Here is a 19857-nt window from a genome sequence, read left to right on the forward strand (position 1 = left end):
GCATAGTTCCCTTTACTCTCCAAATTATCCTCAAAACAAGACAAGTCTTGTTGAGACTGAGAAGAGAGGCAGCCACCGGCCTACGGCTGAGCTTTCGTGGCAGAGTGAGCCTTTGAACCCGGGTCTCTCTCCGACCCACTCTAACCCCCCACCCCACCCTGGCTCTAGCAGGCCGCGGTGAGATGTGTCTTCGTCCTGCTCTAGCCAGCGCTTCCCCTCGCGCGCCAAAGGCTCCCCTTGCAGCTGCGTTCCCTGCCCGCTTCGCTTTCGCCCGGGCGAGGGGCAAAGCGAGCGTGCGGCTCCGCGGCCTTTGGACCCAGCGGGTCTGCGGCAGAGGGCGCTGTGATTGCCAAGGCCTGTGGCGAGCGAGCGAGCTACTCGAGGCGGAGGCTGCGAGGGCGCCTAGGCCTGCTTCCGGGCCGGCACCCGGAGAGGCGCGCGGTGGCGCTTCTTGCAATCACAGCCGCGCCGGAGCGAAAGAGGGCGGCGGCGGCGGCGACTCCTCTCTCTCCTGCCCTCCTGCCCGCCCTCTCCTTCTCCCTCTCGCTCTCTGTCCAGTCACGCGCAGAGAAAGAGAGGCAGGCTGGGGTGGATCTGCAGGCGGCCGCTCTCCGCCTCCTCCTTTTTTTGCAAAGCCCAGCTCTCCGCCCCACGCTCAGGCCGATTTAGTCGAGCAACACAAACAACAGCAGTAGCAACAGCAGCGTCCCTCGCTGACCCCGCGCGTGCAAAGGCTGCCCGGAGAGGCTGTGGAGAATCATGGTGAGTGTTTGTGTCGTCCTCTCTGGTTTTGTTTCACTTATTTGGGGGACCCGCCGGACGAGGAGGTGCTGGTGGCGCGCGCGCGGCTCCTTCCTCTCCATCACTTCTCGGGTCCCCTGCTCCAGTTTCGTCAAACTTTCGCTCCGCTTTCCCCGTTCCCCGCGCTCCCCCACTCCAGGGGAAACTTCTCCGGAGCCCCTCTCGCTCCCGGGAGTAGTAGACACGGCACTTTGGCACCCTCTCGTGTGCACACGCGTAGCCCGCGGGGATCGACCCGTGTGGCGGGGCGCCGAGGGGAGCGTCGGGAGAGAAGGAGCCCAACCACTAGGCGCTTGGGCCGTCTCCTGTAAACAGTGCGCCGAGGTGGCGGCGCTAGGTAGGCAGGCAGGCAGGGGGATATAATTAATGCCAAGCCAGGAACCAACTTTTCCAAGGTCAGGTTGGGATGGTGGGGCAAGTGAGCGAGACGTCGTCGGATACCCCCCCCCCCCAATCTAATGGGAACCAGTACGGAATTTCTGCTTGGGGGTCTTTCAGTCTTATCTGTTCATAAGCTCAGCCAGTCTCAGGACCTACCCTCCCCACCCCCATCACTATGTTTTGCAGATCAGTCTGAGGGACGGTCTACCCCTTGGGTGGTACCTGTGGTCCTTTGGTGGGCACCATTTGCCATCAGTGTTTATGGATGATGGGATTTGTAGTCCTCTCGCATGTGGAAGGCCACAGGTTCCCCTATCCGTGGTCTCCTCCCGCCGCCCACCCTCTCCCCTTATAAAACAAAGTACTGGACTTCTCCATGGGTCTTATTCATCTCCCTGTTTCCAGATTGATCTCAAAGCCTGGCGTTAGCTTTTCCTTGCTGAACTCGCTCCCCGTAATGCTTTTGTGCTTTGCTCTCTTAGATCTCTGGATAACTTCCCTGTTTGTCTTTCCTGTTTTCTCTCCACAACTCTCTCTCACTCTTTCTCTCTCTTTCCCTCCCTCCCTCCCTCTCCCCACTCCATCTGCTTCCCCCTTACCTAATGGTAAATAGGAAAGTACCCAGACTGGGGAAATGGTTAGATGGGCACCCTGCGTGTGTTTGGTAATAAAACAAAAGCTAGTGAGTGGAGAATGGAATGGAACAGATTACTTTCTCAGTAGAGAGTTTACAAAACAGGAAGTGAAGGGGGGGCGGGCAGATAAAAGTGGCCTGCCCTAAAAATCCTTTAAAAAACAGAATACTTTAAATGTATCCTTTTCAAGAGAGTCTTTCTGGGGAATATCTTGAGTTAGCCCACGCTGGTTTCCCTGCTCCATTCTAAAAGCTTGGCTGAAAGGCGGAGATTATTACCCTGAAAAGGCTAAGGGCTTGATGGTTGAAACTGGTGTTTTTGCATGGGCAGAAAACCAACTATTGTGCCCAGCTTGGCATTTGGTAGAAAATAAAAAGGCTGCTTTTCATATTCTTTTTGGGGTTGTTTTCTCCATAGTTGTACAACAAAGTCTATTGTGTGAACTTGTAGCACGGCAGCTGCACTTTTGGTGATTCCTGCTTTTGACGTATCAATTGGTCCCCTCCCAGAAAAATCACGGCGGAGTGTACCCATAAATTTCTGCTGTGCACAACACACTGCTCTTTCCTCACATGACTGAGTGCCCAAAGAGGATTGCATCCATCAGGATTAAGGCAACCCCCCCCAAAAGAGCCTAGGGGGCCATTGGTCAGGGTTCACATGCTGGCAGTGGGCAGAGCTCATGGTGGGTGGGCGTGGCAACATCTTTTATCTCACCTGTAGGCCCAAAGGTTGTCCATAGGTGAATATAGAGAATTAACATTGATCATTATGTGATATTATGGCAGTGGACAAAACTGTACTGTAACTTTTTAATAAATGGATTTTTTTAAAAATAAACAAACTAACAAACACAACATCGATCCTAAGTCCTGCTGAGTGTTTTATGTTGCCAGTTGTAGCTTCCCACTGCATGTATGCAGGGGGAAATGGTTGCATGCATTTGGTACATGTGACCGTGTACACAGGTTTTCTTGTCCAGAGGTGATACCTGTGCAGGACACGGACCATATGTGAAGCAGTTCTCGAATATGGGCTGAGTTTGGGCATGTGGTAAAAATGATCCAGGCCTTGTCCTATGTCGAAATCATTCTTTTTAAAATGCAGCCTGACATGTTGTGGCGAAGGATGGTTGAGCAGAGGTGTGATCACATCATTCCACACTGCAAATGTGGCAGTTGCATGCTGTCACTTCTCTGCTTGTCCAACTGTTGTGTACAATCCAGGGTGGATAAAAATCAGTAATTAAAAAATAATAATCAAAGAAATAGGATTTTTTTTAAAAAAATTAAATCGGATTTTTAAAATAAAATGCTTTTGGAGGAAAAATCTTTCTAAAGATAGTTTTCTGTTTAAGTTACATTATAGTCCAAAGGCTGTTCATCAGGAAATAAGGATTTGTTTTAAGTTTTTCATGTGTACTAAAACTCAGCCTAAGTTGTTGTTTTTTAAATTGTTTAACTGCATCAGTTAACAAACATAGATACATATGCTATAATGCTATTGTTTTAGTTAAATACATTGTTTAAATTGTTATTAAGGAAATTATTATTTTTCTCCTTCCAATAAAGTATAGCAGAAAAGTTGTCCAAATATAAACAGTTAACTTAATCTCACAATAATTTCATAATTATCTGTCTATGTATTTCTAATAGTATAACCAAATAAGTAATTTTTTATATAACTGTAAAAGCTACTCTGAATATTTATTATTCCAAAAATGAAACCTTCATCTGGTTGTAAATATTAAGATTATACCAGCAAGAATTAGTCTTTCTGTAAAAAAAAATGATTTAAATCAAGTCTTACTGACTAGTGATTTAAATCAGATCTTACTGACTAGTGATTTAAATCAAATCCACCCTGATACAATCCATGCTCAATGAGACTCACCATCTGTTTTTAATAGTGCCTAAAAGTTTAAGACTGTGCATGAATTTGCTCCAGTGATGTGAGGTGAAAAATTTGACCCCCCCTTTTATAAATTTGTGACAATTAATGGATACTAATTGAAATTATGATATTAGGTAAGCTTGGCCATTTCAGTGCTTTTAGCTTTGCTTAATAAAGGCAAGTAGAAGAAACATGAGAAATTAGATTACTCTCTAGAGCAGTGGTGTTCAGCCAGTTCAACTGGGGTGCCTTGAATGATGGCCAGGGGTGCTGCGGGCAACACTGGCCTCTATCCCTCTTTCCTTCCCTCCCTCCTGATGCCTTCTTGTGTCTCCCAAAGGCTTGCAGAGCTGTTTGTTGCAGCAGCCCTGGCTACAAGCTTCCCAGATGAATGGTGCCTCTTGGCCATGGGGTTCTGGTTGCCAGAAGCTGAGGCAGCCTTAGAGTAAGCAAGCAAGCAGGCAAGGGGTTCAGCCGCCTGCTTGCCAGGCCTTGCTGTTGGGAATGGACAAAGTCCCAGGCCCCTGTGGGGCAGTGTGAGGAGGCACCTCTCTTTGGGACAGGGGGGGCAGCAGTGGCTGCCTGGAGGACTCTCAGGGAGAGGAGGCTGAAGAAGCACTCCACAAGGGAACGTGTTTGAAAAAACTCTGCAGGCAAGGGGTGACATAACTGGGCTCCTGAGCCCCACAGGGGTACTGCAGAAAGAATGTACAGTTCTTTGGTTAAAGACAGTACCTTGGGTTAAAGACACTTCAGGTTAAATCTTTTCAGGTTGCGTTCCACGGCGACCCGGAAGTACCGGAAAGGGTTACTTCTGGGTTTCGCCGTTCGCGCATGCGCAGTCGCTCAAAATGTCGTCACGCGTATGCACAGAAGCGGCGAATCACAGCACACGTAGACGCGGGTTGAGTTCTGCTCAGGTTGTGAACGGGGCTCCAGAACGGATCCTGTTCGCATCCAGAGGTACCACTGTAGTTGATCAAGGGACCCATGGACTCAAAAAACCCTCTGCTCTCCTGTGCATGTTACCCTATGCAGATTACTCCATTTCCCCCTGGAAAACACGCATTACTTATCTTCCATAAATCAAAATGCCCTCCTTTTCAGGTTCAGGGTAAACCTCAAAAAGAGTGAACACTGAGACATCTTGGACAAGCCACAGTTGTTTTTCATTATTCTGATTTTTCTTAACAATAGATAAAGAAGTCACTTTAAGCATCTAGTCATGGATATAGCTGAAGTCCCACAAAGTGAAGGATATGCAACAACTAGTGGATAAGCAGAACATGCCTGTATCAAAATACACACCCAGCCAATTTATTGGGACATGGATGGGTGTTGTGGTGGGAATCCAGACATGCATCTGTGTTGGCTGCATGTGGGATGAGATCCAGAATGACTATATTTTCAGTACTCAGTAGTGATCTTTAACATCTAAGGGAGATAAAACACACAAATAGGCTTTGTAAATCAGTAGGACTCAGCTGTTTCCAAGCATGTCTCCTTCTTTCTCCCCCCCCCGCCCCACCCTATTCTAGACATACATTTCTGAGATCTCTCTTATTAGCCTCATTTACAGTTCTTTTCATTTGTAGTGTTCGCTGATGCCTACATACATGGATCTTTCATGTGGTTTGTCTTTATTTCAGACTGTCTCAAAGCTTTCCCACTGCGGTTTGTTGTTAATTTACATAGCTTCTTCATCTAGTCAGGAATATATGAGCTTGCAGTTTAGATCAAGGAGCACCACACAATGTACACAGAATTGCGGGTCTTCAGCTTGGCTATATATCATATCATTGAAAAACAAAACAAATTATACGTTTGCAACATTCTTTTATCCAGTCTGGGCTGATTTTTCATACTGTAGGTCAAAAATGCAGTAAGGTTCCTTAGGGTATATAGGAATTGAGCAAGAAAGCAGGCATGCCTTGAATTTTATCTACAGTGATCTCGTTGTCACTAAGAAAGCAAACCTGTTTATGGACTGTGTTACTTTAGTCTTCAAGTTGAGGCTCACAGAGCCGAATATATATTTCCCTGCACAAAGAATGCTAGCATGTCAGGCTGAAGAGTTCTAACTTAAATCTTCTCCCTGACAGGTCAGCTTTCTTTGTTTTGTTTTTTTTTTTATAATAATGTTTTTATTTGCTTTTTTCCAAGGTCAAATACATCGTCAGTTATTCAACAAAGGCAGTTTTACAGAAAGAAAAGAAAAAAGGTTATAAGCAAAAAAAAATCGTACTTTGCAAAACAATTTTTCATGATCTACTGGACTTCCCCACATCTTCCATCCCCTGCATCTTTTTCAATAAAATAAAGTTACAGCAAATTAATACCTTGTTTCCTGTGTTTTTGTACTTTCCTCAATTGTATATTAGGTTTAGGGAAAATATTATTAGTTCACAATTCCAACAGTCCTCAATATAGAAACTTTACCCTAGACTTTAGTCATTTCACAATCAGAACTTAAATTCCAGCAATATCAAAATTTGGAATCTGAAGCTTGTTGTCTAAAAACTTAACAAATTCTCAACATTCATATAACTTATAATGTTTTTGTAAATAGTCCTTAAATTTTTTCCAGTCCTCTTCCACTGCCTCTTCTCCCAGGTCTCGGATTCTGCCAGTCATTTCGGCCAGTTCCATATAGTCCATCAGCTGCGTATGCCACTCTTCCAGCGTGGGTAGCTCCTGTACCTTCCGGAGGCGGCGCGAAACAGCAATGGCGGTCCTCTTCGCGCTGTGAAGAGGGGCTCCGCGGAAAAGGGTCGTCCGCTACGGCAAAGCGGAGACCCGTTAAGAAAAACCACAGGTAGAGTGAGCCTGTGGTCGTGGGACTCGGCGGGCACCAAGAGCGACCTCGGAAACGAAGAAGGGACCCCGTAAGGGGCTCCGGAACGTGGAGGGGGTAGCGGTGCTGTGAGTTCATCGCTCTTTCCGCGGGAGTGAAGCCGCGCGGCTGCTGCTGATGAGCGCTGACCTTTCTTCCTTGAACATTCGATTGGAATCAACTTACTCGTGAGTAAGATCTTTGAGATTTGGGACTCTAAATTTCTGAAATTTGGCTGAAAGCGGGAGACGTTAAAAAGGAAGTCCGTCTTCCGGCTCTGTTTAAACACCAAGCAAAGAGCTATAAATCTGAAGCGCTGAGAGGGACTTTTAAGAAGTTGGAGTATACCTTGCAAATTCGGATTAAAGTGCATGAAAAGTTAAGAAAAGTGGAGAACTTTTTTCTTACAAGAGGATATAGACAGCAACCTCTTCCTTTCCCTTTTGTGTGGATTACAAAGTTTCAAAACCCAGCTCTCGGGCTGTCTGGATACAAAATCATCAGACTGCGGTAACTGTATATAAAACTTTAAAGATACATTGGGGCTACTTTTGTGGTTACAAATAAGGAACTGTTGCATGCACCACTGTAAAGAACACTTACTCTCTGCTAGTTAAAACGAACTTTTGAAGGTTCTACCCCTTGGTTTTTGGTTCTTTTTTTTAACTTTTGGAATTTCTTGGAACTTTTAAAGTGGGGAATTTAATGGTGGAAACTTTTCACTTTTTTTTCCCTTAACTCTCGGGGAGCTCCCCCTACTGGATTGTGGAATATTTAGTCTCTGGGAACTGCAGGTTGTTTTTGTAAAGCTTCTGCCTGGATGTTTTCCTTTCGGTTTGTCTTTCCCATGGGATTTACAATTTGACCTTGCCATATGGACAGCTGTGGAATGAGTGGTGCCGCAAAAACAAGAGCTGCCAAAAAAGCAAAACAATCTGAGCTAGTACAAACAACTTTGCCGGTGCAGCCTTGCAGATCATCAGTTCCAATAGTTACAGGTCTGCAAGAAGGAGAAACTAAACAGCCAGCTTTTCGGGACATGGCTGCAGGAGGACTAGATCCTGTATCTAAGGAAATTTTGGAACAGCTGGCAGCGTTAAATAAAAAGGCAGATGAGCAGGCCTCTAAGTTTGATCAGGTGACAGCCACAATTAACAAACTGACTGACCAAGTTTCTAAAAATTTAGAGGCCATCGGAAATCTGCAATCAACAACAGCAGAAAATCGTAAATTAGCTGAAGAAGCAAATTTAAAGGCAGACCAAAACAAAAAGAGGATAGAGGAAGTAAGAGGAGAAGTAAGACCACTGAGCAGACAGCTTAATGAACAGCAAGCCTACCTGTCCATGGCAGAACTGAAAAATCGGGAAAGCAACCTTAGGATCAGGAATATACCAGAACTTGAGAAAGAAGATTTGATCAGCTACTTGACGGCAGAAATATCAAAGTTCTGGGGTATTGCAGAAGACAAGGACTTTAAAATTGTCACCGCCTTCAGGCTGGGAAGAGTAGCAAAGAAGGACAAACCAAGAGATTGCTTGGTCATTTTGAGATCTAAGCAAGAAAAAGATAATATACTCGGCCTTCATTTTAAAAATACATTGGTGATTCAGGGAAGGACTGCAGAAATCTTCAGAGATATACCGAAACAGCTGTTGGATTTAAGAATTGTATATAAAGACCTCGCAAGCCTACTGAGAAACAACACAATCCCTTATAGGTGGGAATTCCCTCAAGGACTATCTTTCAGCATCAAAGGGAAAAAAGTGAGAATTAGATCAGCAGAAGACCAAGAAAAATTTTTGAACGACTACGGGGAGGACCTTCGGAAAGGAGTAGCAGGTGCCTGGCCACCACCTCCGCCTGGTGCAATACCTCCAGATCTGGACGGCAAGAAAGACACTCCTATTGGCTAACAATTTGATTCAAGATGTCTCTGCAGCTATTTAGTTGGAACATTCATGGTGCAAATTCCCCTGAGAAAAGGAAAAAGATTTTTCACATATTGAGAAAAGAACAATTGGACATCATATGCCTACAAGAAACACATGTGACTAGGCTCCATAGGAGAGTTTTAATTAACAAAAGATTAGGCCAAGAATTTGTTTCCTCAGACAAAGTTAAGAAAAGAGGAGTAGTGATTTATGCAAAAGAGAACCTAGCACCAAAGTTGATATTTAAAGATGAACAAGGAAGAATTTTGGCGATTGAAATCCAAACACAAGGAGAAAAATTTCTGATAGCAGGAGTATATGCACCAAATGAGGGGAAATCGGAATTTTATAAAAAGCTGCATGAGATAATGTTGGATCATATAGACTACACCAACATCATTTTGATGGGAGATATGAATGGAGTCGTCTCTACACATATGGACAAGTCACAAAACCAAAATCTGACTAAAGATGGCAGACTACCTAAATCTTTTTTTGAACTGACAGACAATATGGACTTGATTGACATTTGGAGGACCAAAAACCCACTAGGTAAAGAAGGGACTTTCTTTTCTGAGGCTCACCTATCATGGACAAGAATTGACCAAATTTGGATAACTAGAGGGCTGGCCCCTAAGACAAAAAAAATAGAGATCTGCCCTAAAACTTGCTCCGACCATAACGCATTGAAAATGGATCTGAGACTTGTGCCAGCTGGATCCTTCAGATGGAGAATGAATGACACTTTGTTTAGAGATCAGGAGATTGTAAAGAAGGCCCAAAAAACGTTGAAGGATTATTTTGAAATCAATATGAATACCCCGGTGGACAAGAGAACAATCTGGGACGCAAGCAAAGCTGTAATGAGGGGGTTTCTGATTCAACAAAATTCTATTAAGAAAAAACTCTGGAATGGGAAAAGAGATAAGATCTTAGAGAAGATACGAGAGGGTGAAAAAAGGCTTAGACTTAACCCAAAGTCAAAAGAAGTGTTAAGAGAAATTAAGTTCCATCAAGCACAATACGCCAAATTGATAAATCAAGAAGTAGAATGGAAAATTAAACAAATGAAACAAAGATCTTTTGAATCAGCAAACAAATGTGGAAAACTATTAGCATGGCAGTTGAAAAAGAGACACAAATTGAATTCTATTACCAACTTGGAGGTTGATGGAGAAAGTATTCAGAAACCAGAAGAAATTAGAAAGTGTTTCCAGAGATATTTCAAAAAACTGTTTACTCAAGGTCCACAGGCGGAGGAGGAGATTATTCAATTTTTAAAAAGTAATGGATTGAAAAAATTATCCCAAGATAAACAAACAACCCTGAATTACAGAATAACACAGCAGGAAATAGAAAGTGCCATTCAGAACATGCAATTGGGGAAATCCCCAGGCCCAGATGGACTCACCTCCAAATATTATAAGGTTTTAAAAGATTATTTGATTCAACCATTAGTGGAGGTGTGTAACCAAATTATGGAGGGGAAGGGGGCTCCGGAATCGTGGAAAGAAGCATTCATCACTTTGATACCAAAATTGGAATCTGAAAAGACTCAACTCAAGAATTATCGTCCTATTTCACTCCTGAATGTGGATTACAAAATTTTTGCTGACATTTTGGCAAGTAGATTTAAAAAAGTTCTGAATGAAGTAATTCATAAAGACCAAGCAGGCTTTCTCCCTGGTAGACATTTGTCTGACAACACTAGGAACATTATAGATGTTTTGGAGCTAGTGCAGACAAATATGAACACAAGAGCTGTATTAATCTTTATAGATGCAGAGAAGGCCTTTGACAATATATCTTGGAAATTTATGAAGAGAAATTTGGAAGGGATGGGAGTGGGAGGGGCGTTTCAAAATGGTATAGAAGCAATCTATTCAGAGCAAAAAGCTAAATTGATAGTGAATAATGTGGTGACAGAAGAGTTCAGAATTGAAAAAGGAACACGACAGGGGTGCCCCCTATCACCCCTGCTATTTATTTCGGTCCTGGAGGTACTGCTGAACTTGATTAGGAAGGATCGGGAGGTACAAGGAATACAGGTCGGAGGTAAACAATACAAGTTGAAGGCCTTTGCAGATGATTTGGTTTTAACACTACAGGAGCCAGAATCTAGTACTAAAAGAGCTTTAGAATTAATTTATGAGTTTGGTCAGGTGGCAGGATTCAAGTTGAACAAACAAAAAACAAAGGTTTTGGTGAAAAATCTGACTTCTTTAGAAATAGATGAGTTTCAGAAAGAAACGGAGTTAACGGTGGCTAAAAAAGTGAAATACCTGGGGGTGAACTTGACGGGGAAAAATTTGAACTTATTTAAAGATAATTATGAAAAATGCTGGATTGAAATTAAAAAGGATTTAGAAATCTGGTCAAGATTAAAACTTACCTTGTTGGGAAGAATTGCAGCTATAAAGATGAATGTATTGCCAAAGATGTTATTCTTGTTCCAAACCCTGCAGATCGTGGATAGAGTGGAGTGTTTTGGAAAGTGGCAGAAGGACATTACGAAATTTGTCTGGCAGGGCAAAAGGCCCCGGATAAAACTTAAAATACTAACAGATGCTAAAGAAAGAGGGGGGTTTGCCCTGCCGGACTTAAGGTTATATTATGAGGCAGCATCCTTCTGCTGGCTGAAGGATTGGTTTCTACTAGAAAACACTGATGTCCTAGATCTGGAAGGGTTTAACAATGCTTTTGGATGGCATGCATATTTGTGGTACGACAAGGTAAAAGTACATAAATTATTCAAGAGCCATATTGTCAGGAAAGCTCTGTTTAATGTCTGGACTAAATACAAGGACTTACTTGAAAATAAGACGCCGAGGTGGTTGTCACCAACGGAGGCGAAGACCACCAAAGGACTGAACATGGAGAGTGGTTGGGCTAAATATTGTGAGATAATAGAAAAAGTTGGAGATAATTGGAAGTTGCAGAGTTTAGAAAAAATAAAGGACAAGGTGCGAGACTGGTTTCTCTATGCCCAAATTCAAGAGATGTTTAAAAAAGATAAAAAGATTGGTTTCCAGGTGGAAAAATCAAAATTAGAGACAGAACTACTTGAACCTAAGACGAAAGTGCTCTCAAGAATGTATAACTTGCTGCTTAAATGGAACACACAAGATGAGTTAGTTAAATCAGCTATGATTAAATGGGCTCAAGACATTGGTTACAACATCATGTTTGAAGACTGGGAAAGGTTATGGAACACCAGTATGAAATTCACGGCATGTAGTGCCTTGAAAGAAAACATTATGAAAATGATATATAGGTGGTACATGACCCCAGTCAAACTTGCAAAGATTTATCATTTGTCTGATAAAAGGTGTTGGAAGTGTAAGGAAGCTGAAGGAACATTCTTTCACCTCTGGTGGACATGCCCGAAGGTGAAGGCATTCTGGGAAATGGTTTATAACGAGTTGAAAAAGGTATTTAAGTATACCTTTACTAAGAAACCAGAGGCCTTCCTCCTGGGCATTGTGGGCCAGAGAGTGACAAAGAAGGATAGAACTTTCTTTTTATATGCAACTACAGCAGCAAGAATTCTTTTAGCTAAATATTGGAAGCTTTCTTTGTTTTGAACTTTCTTGTGTGAATATACTTTACAGCGTGATAAAATGGCATAGCCCAGACTGCAGGTTCTCTGTTTTGGTGAGAACTGCATTTCTCTGAAGAATCTGCATTTGAAGAGCAGGGACTTTAATGGCCTCTGGAATTTTGGATCTTCAGAAACTGTCTTTGTTCTTTAGGGCGTATCTGCATTCTTAAACCACGGCATTGCTTCTAATTCTTTCCAACTTGCTATTTTCACAAACCACTGAAATACCTCTTGTTAGACAATTTTTTTTGTTTGTTTGTTAACAAAGTACAGGCAACGTTGGAGTTGAGATTGCTCTTAATAAGAGTTGGAGTGGTATGAGGGGATGCAGAAGATGTCCTCAAATTAGAAGACTAGTAAAGAGAATACATAATCATTAATATTGCTTAGATCATGGGTAGGCAGACTAAGGCCCAGGGGCCGGATCTGGCCCAATCGCCTTCTAAATCAGGCCCGCGGACGGTTCAGTAAACAGCGTGTTTTTACATGAGTAGAATGTGTCCTTTTATGTAAAATGCATCTCTGGGTTATTTGTGGGGCATAGGAATTCGTTCATCCCCCCCCCCAAAAGTCCGGCCCCCCACAAGGTCTGAGGGACAGTGGACCGGCCCCCTGCTGAAAAAGTTTGCTGACCCCTGATCTAGATGATGCCGCAGCACTGATAAGCTGATGAAAGGCACTTTACTGTCCCAGAGGCTACCGGGGACTCTGTGACAAAGTTGAGTCAAAGAGTACCCCCCAGATTGCAATTTTGATCCTTTCTGGGTATACAAACAAACCCATTTCTGACCCCTGTTTTGTCATGCAGATCATTACTGGTTTCACATACTTGTTCAACACTCGCTTTGCCTCACCTGAACAGCCTGAAAAAGATAGAGAAAGGGTGTTTAGTGTTGTCAGCATACATGGAGACACCTTGTTCTGTCTCCCTGAGTAGCTTATCCCAGCAGTTTCAAACAAATGTTAAAGAGGATTAACTTTCATTTGCTAGTTGGAATACCCAGGGAGATGGTTTGGGAGGTTGTCCAGAACCAGGTGGTTCGCTTTTTGCATGCCATCAGCAGTTCTGTTGTGTAATGGTGGTGTAAGGAGAAGTAGCAATAAAAGCTAGGGGGGAGGGGGTCCTGTCAAGGAGCATAGCTGCAAAGTAGAGGCTTGTTATCTCTTGTACTCTGGCAGAAGACACAAGCTTAGCAGGTTCTAATCTTCAGATCCGTATTATATAAGCATCCTGATAAAGAGCAGATAGAACAGTTCATGCTGAACTTCAAACCTCTGTTATAAAAAAGGGAACATGAACCTCTTGGATAAGAAGCCCCTCTGCATAAGACAAAAAAGGGATTGCTTGGCTGGCTTTCTTTGTTCCTCTTTCGAAAGGCTTCGGATAATGAAAAATGCATGCAGCTTACTTGCTGCGGCCTAATAAAGTAGGCTTATGTATATATGCATTGATATGGAAGTAGAAATTACTTACCGTATATACTCGAGTATAAGCCGACCCGAATATAAGCCGAGGCACCTAATTTTACCACAAAAAACTGGGAAAACTTATTGAGTATAAGCCAGTTCACCACACCACAAACCTCCTGGTGGGCCAGTGTGTGTGTGTGCGCGTGCGTGCGTGTGCGCATGTGCACATGGCAGAGGGGGCTTCTCTATCCCCCCAGCCCCTCCCACCCCCCTGCCTACCTAGAGGCTGGTGGCGGCAGCAGTGGAGGAGGAGGAAGGAGCAGCCCGACAGGGACCCTCACTCGAGTATAAGCTGAGGGGGGCTATTTCAGCATAAAATATGTGCTGAAAAAGTCAGCTTATACTCAAGTATATACGGTAAGTCAGATATGCACCTGCAAGTAAACAAATGCATAGGGATTGAAGTGGCAGGCAGGGGAAGAGGGGAGTTGTGAAACTTCTGTATTTCGACATGTTAGCAACATAGGAACCTGCCGTCCGCCAAGTCAAGACCATTGTCTCATCTTGCTGAGCATTGTCTACACCAGAGGTAGAGAACCTGTGAGACTCCAGATACGGAATACAATTCCCATTCTCCCCGGCCATTGGCCTTGTTGGTGGGGCTGATGGGAGTTGGAGGGCTACAGGTTCCCTGACCCTGGTCAACATTGACTACCGGTGGCTCTCCAAAGCTTTGGACAGTCCTTATCTTGCCAGCTGGTGATGTCAGGAACTGGATGTGTTGAGGAGAGAAAGAAGAACAGCTGCTGGAATGTATAATGGCTCATGGTATCATATTAATGATCGCTGAGGATCATTCTAGTCCAGCCTCCTGCAATGCAGGAATAAGCAGCTACCCCATACAGGGATTGAACCTGCAACCTTGGCATTATCAGCACCACGCTCTAACCAATGGAGCTATCCAGGCATATCTGGTTACAATAATGATTGGTGCACCAAAGTAGTGAGTCTCTCCCCTCCCCCCCCCCCCCGTGATATGTCTCGTATTAGTTATCCATTGTTGGGTACTCTTCCCACAATTCAAATTATTTCCCCTTTGAATAAAACTGTTCTGTGGCTCCTTGTAGGGCCACTGTGTTGTTGTGGCATCAACTATCAGAAGTTGCTAGTCAATAAATGTGTCAGACATCTAAGGTGTCAAGGGATCCTTCTTGTCTATAACTTCCCGTCTTCTCCGCTTCTGGGGGTGCAAATGTTAATTGCATTCATGATGTGGATGGCCCTAAAATGTGTAATGTTTTATTATGTTTTATAAATGTTGCAAGCTGCCCAGAATGGCTGGGCCAACCCAGTCAGGTGAGCGGGGTATATAATAATCAAACTATTATTATAATTAATTAGTTCAAAACAAAAGCTCGTTTGAATTAGACCAGAGGCATCTCCAGCCTGGCATTTTGCTTCCCATAGTGGCCTATGCAAATTCCACAAGCAGGATTCCACAGGCTTACTCACTGCATTCTGCTATTGTGCATTTCAATTAAGGCGAAATCGCCACACCTTGGTAGGGACGTTGCTCAGAAGAAGGTTTCAAAAGTTGGATGTGGAAGAACAGGTCTGAGGAGCAGAGTGCAGCCGTGAAAATTTGTATTTTCTGCAGCGTGGCTTTAAGAGATTGGGAGCTGGATATGACAGACGTGGTTGACAAAGGACAGCAACTGTGAATTTGAAAAATTAAGGGTTGGTTTCTTTAAGGGGTGTGGGCTCAAGGTTACACAGTGAGGTGGGAAAGGGAAAATGGTAGGAAGGAACACTCACTGAGTATTGAGATTGAGACTGGAAAGGCTCCTTTCTTCAGTGCATTTGCTACAGCAGAGGTCTTCCCCCCACAAAAGATGTTAGGAAAAATAAAGGAAGCTTGTGTTTAAGGAGCTACGCTTTCCAGAGTTGTCCTTTGTGGGGCTAAAGTTCTGGAACCTCAAGCTGATATGGCAGATCCTGCATTGTCCATTGATGCCATTCAAAAGTCGCGGTGCAAGACGTGGAAATGAATGGGAGGCTAACTTTGCTGGAAGATGTTCCGTGTTGCTGTTGAGCTGTAATTTTAAACTTACACAGGGAGAACTTGCCCCGAGGAAATCTTGGCTGATGACGAAAGCAGTTACAAAAGACACAGTCTCAAGAACAGCAAACACCGGTTAGTTTTAGTGGGAGACACTAAACATGGATTTATCCCTGTGCGCTGGTGGTTCTTATTTTGGGTTAATGGGGACTAATGGAGAGGGTTGCTGTTTTCAGATAGGATTAGTTCACATGCCAGCAAAGTCAGGCGGCACAATTGAGGTGGTTTAGTGCTCTTGTGCAACAAACATAGCCCACGGTCAGGGATGATGGGAGTTGTAGTCCAGCAACATCTGGAAGACCACAGTTTCCCCAACCCTATGCTAAATGGTTTGGAGCACAGTTACCTTCAGAGCTGTCGTCCCATTTGAGCCAAAACTCTCCCTAAGATTTCCCATGGAGGCTCTTTTTTGCATCTCTCTTAATATCTGAGTTGTGCTTGGTTGGGACACTTGATTGGGACACTGAGTTGTGCTTGGTTGGGACCTTCATTGTGGCCACTTCTTGACTTTGGAATCTCCTGCTGAGAAAAGCCCACCTCATCCCTCTTTGATGACTCGCCACCTCTGTGCAACATCACTTATCACTGAGCAAGGATTTTGCCTGTCCATTTTTTGGGTAAATAATTTTTATTAGCTTTCGCGATACACAAATATTGTAGCTGAGAACTTTAGAACAATAGTATTGTAGAGTTGGAAGTGACCACGTGTCTCATCTCGTCCAACCCCCGGCAATCCTGGAATCCTTTTGCCCAATGTGGGGCTCAAACTCCTGTCCCTGAGGTTAAGAGTCTCATGCTCTACCGACTGAGCTATCCTGCAGGCATCCTGCATTGTCAAACAAACAGCCATTCTTTTCTATACACAAAAGAAACTGCAAAGCATACAATAACAATTTCTTTAAACACAAAAACCACGGATGTATAATAGTTTGTTAGGGCTGTAATCCAGATTCAGTAATCGTAACCGAAATCAAAAGCAGAATCATAAAGCCCTCTTTAGCTACAAACAAGATAAAATTTAACCAAAGTGTTATGAAATTATCCTTCTTCCTTTGGCTCTTGGTAACTCAATTTGCCAGCTCCCCAGTTTTAAATACAGTGGTACCTCGGGTTACAGACACTTCAGGTTACAGACTCTGCTAACCCGGAAGTAGTACCTCGGGTTAAGAACTTTACCTCAGGATGAGAACAGAAATCGTGCGGCGGCAGCGGGAGGCCCCATTAGCTAAAGTGGTACCTCAGGTTAAGAACCATTTCAGGTTAAGAACGGACCTCCAGAACAAATTAAGTTCTTAACCCGAGGTACCACTGTACCACCTCTCTGACATGCTAATTGATGTGTTTATTTGCTGCCTCTTTTCTTCTCGATTTAATTTTTTGTATTTTATTGTTGGTGTTACTTTTGCTTCGATGGTAAAACTGCCTTGGGCATTTCTTTGAAGGGGAAGGTGGGGCTAAAACACTCATAGCAAATAAATCAACCTCACTTTCCAGCCACATTTGTTCATTCTGCCTTGGCCTTGCCCTTGCCCTCTACCTCATGGGTCCTTTCTCTTCTTTTCTAGGATGCGGTTGTTCCTTACAAAGAAATCCTTCTGCAATATTTAAACGAAACAAGAAATGTCGTGAATGCAAAGTGTGCTGGGGCTGAGCCCTGGCAACTGGTAACATCCACAATTGGGGCTACCCTCCTGGTTGTTTGGCTATACAGGTTCCTCTTCCAACAAGAAAGTAAGTGCTTTGTGCGTCTCTGATGTGAGGAATTGGGGGGTCCACTGCATTTGTGTAGCATGATGCTCTTCAAATAGGATTTCATTTTTAAAAGCCCCTCACCTTCGTGGTAGCAAAGAGGTGAGGTTAGAAAGTCCCAACTAACTCTTCACCTTATTTTGTTTCCAAGTCTATGGCTGTGTTTGGCCCTAAGACTAAACTATAATTTATGAGAGCTTGGCTTCTCGTCCAGTACAGCTTCAAGGAGGAGAGCAGAAGTTTCCATTTCTCTTTAAGACTAACCACAGTTTGGTGTGTTGTCCAGATCTTAAACCGTGTTTAACCTTAATATTAGTGGAAACAAGCCAGCCTGGTTTGGAGTTGGCTTGCGTTCATAATCAGAGTTAAGGATAACCACAGTTTGCTCAGGTTTAGATGCATGAGCAAGCTGTAGCTGATCTAAAACAGAAATGAAAGCTTTCAAATTTCCTGTGGCTCAGCCAGGAGAGATGGGAGGGTGTGAGCTTGAGGCTCACTCAGGTCCGTTTCTCTAATGCTTTATTCCAGGGATTGGGACCACAGACGCAGGGGCTTCTTCCCTGTATAGCCCTTGGGACTCCCACATTGCTTTATGATTTCATTACGATGCCCACTGCCTTGATACTTAACGTGACCGGGCCGTATATAAATACTTCTAGAAATAAAAGGCTAAACTGTGGGTTCGTTTTGAACAGCTGGCTCGAAAATGTTCAAAGTTGGGTGTTGTAGAATAGGTCCACCAAATAAAGTTATATGTTGATAGGGTTCATGGCGAGAGAGAGAGTGCACAAATTGCGTACTCAAATTCAACAAATTCATTAATTAGGCATCACCTCTGCAGTTCAGGGTTATGGTATTGAAGAAATGTTATACTCTCTGTTGTAGGGTGTGATAGGTCTTGATATCCATGTGTGTGTGTGTGAGCACATGTGTCCCTGATGGAGAAAAGAAAGGTAGCATTTTAAATACAGACATGTTTGATAACACAGGCAACAAGTTGGTTCTTGGTTTAACACAAAAGCCTAGTTTTTGGCCTTCATTAGGTTCCACACCCCCTTGTTGGTATTAGTGTTTTTTCCTACAGCACATGTCCAAATGTGATCCGTGCTGCTTTCTGTGTTCATTCCATCCATAAGCTTTTGGATTGCGTTTATCCCCCCACCCCCATTGCTACGCACAGACAGGAATTCAGAAGGCTTCAGAGCATTTCCAGCTTCGCAAAGCAGACATGCCTTTCATTTATATCCTTGCCCCTTCTGGTCTAAGAGCATCTGGGGAAGCTTCGCAGCTCAGAAATTTCGTGCATGCCAGCCTTCTCCTGTGTACATGCAGGGTTTTGCAATTCCCAAAGATGTGCACTCGGATGTGCTTGGGATCAGTAGGGGCAGTGCAAAGGTCTTGGCAACAAATTGCTGGGAACTTTGATGGCTAGAGGGCAGTGCAGGTAAGCATGCAAGAGGGGTAGAAGGCAGCTTTCTGAAGCAGGAAGCCTTCTGTACTCAAGAAGCAGGGATTCTTCTCTACCCTGGCAAATAAAAATTTGGAAATTTTAGGGCTGAATAATAATATATTTTTTTAATGTTTTCTTTCTAGGTTTAACATCACGATCTAAAAAGTGGTTCTTCAGAAATTTACGCAAATTGCCCTTTATTGGTACTATTGTAAGTTTTTAAGCATTGAGCTACTTACCTATTTAATTTGCTAGGAGGAAACATATTTATTGCTCATTTGATGCTCGGGGGGGGGGGGAAGGGAATTAAAAGCATACCTGTGAAAAGAGGTCAGCTTGTTTAAAATTGAACTCAAGGCTTGAACTATTTTTTTGCAAGGAATTTGCAATTAAATTATCCCCATGATTAGAATCTGTTCATATTATATTTGCATGTGTGTTTGTCTATCCTAACAGATAAAGAAACAGATGAATAAGACTATGGAAGATATGGCCAGCACCTTAAGTTTCTTGAAAGAAAAAACGGGTTATGTCAAAATCCTGCCGGCAAAAGGCTTGAGCCAACCAGATGTGCTGAAGAAGATGAAAGAATACAGCTCTATGGGTATGAGTCTGAATGCATACTGGCACGTGTCAATCAGTTTCAGCATCTGCTCTGCTCTGCTCCAGTGCCAATGTTAATTAATAAGCAGCAGCAAATGGCTGTGTATTACAAATACTCAGCCTTCATTCTCAATTAATGATGGAAGCATAGTTCATGGAGAAGAGAACAAAATAAAAACCCTGCCACTGTCTCATAGAAGCGAAGTAATGTTGTTAGTTGCATGAACATGTGGAAATACTAACTTGACTTAGAAAGTTTGGAGAGCTCCTGTTTGGAGGGGTGTAAAACCTGATTTTCATCATTTCTCCTTGCCATGTATTTTTCACAAGTGTTGGACATTTCTCTCTTCCAGAAAGAGATTATTATAAGTTTGGGTCCCATTCTGGAGCATGAATTCCTGCCACCTGCTGTTGTAATAGTAGTAATAATACGGATATTATTAATAATA

General features: G+C 43.3%; 1 protein-coding gene across 1 annotated transcript in view; it reads left to right on the forward strand.

Annotated features, from left to right (window-relative positions):
- The first annotated feature begins 420 nt into the window (after positions 1–420).
- The window catches only part of SGPL1 (sphingosine-1-phosphate lyase 1), a 41432-nt gene continuing 21995 nt past the window's right edge, over positions 421–19857 (forward strand). The window contains exons 1-4 of the mRNA XM_081913154.1: positions 421–762; positions 17172–17337; positions 18949–19016; positions 19262–19409. Of these exons, the coding sequence (XP_081769280.1) occupies positions 760–762; positions 17172–17337; positions 18949–19016; positions 19262–19409 (385 nt within the window). The 5' untranslated portion in view covers positions 421–759. The remainder of the gene's footprint in view (positions 763–17171; positions 17338–18948; positions 19017–19261; positions 19410–19857) is intronic.

This window comes from Podarcis melisellensis, assembly GCF_964234715.1.
Source record: "Podarcis melisellensis genome assembly, chromosome: 5".
Classification (NCBI taxonomy): domain Eukaryota; kingdom Metazoa; phylum Chordata; class Lepidosauria; order Squamata; family Lacertidae; genus Podarcis; species Podarcis melisellensis.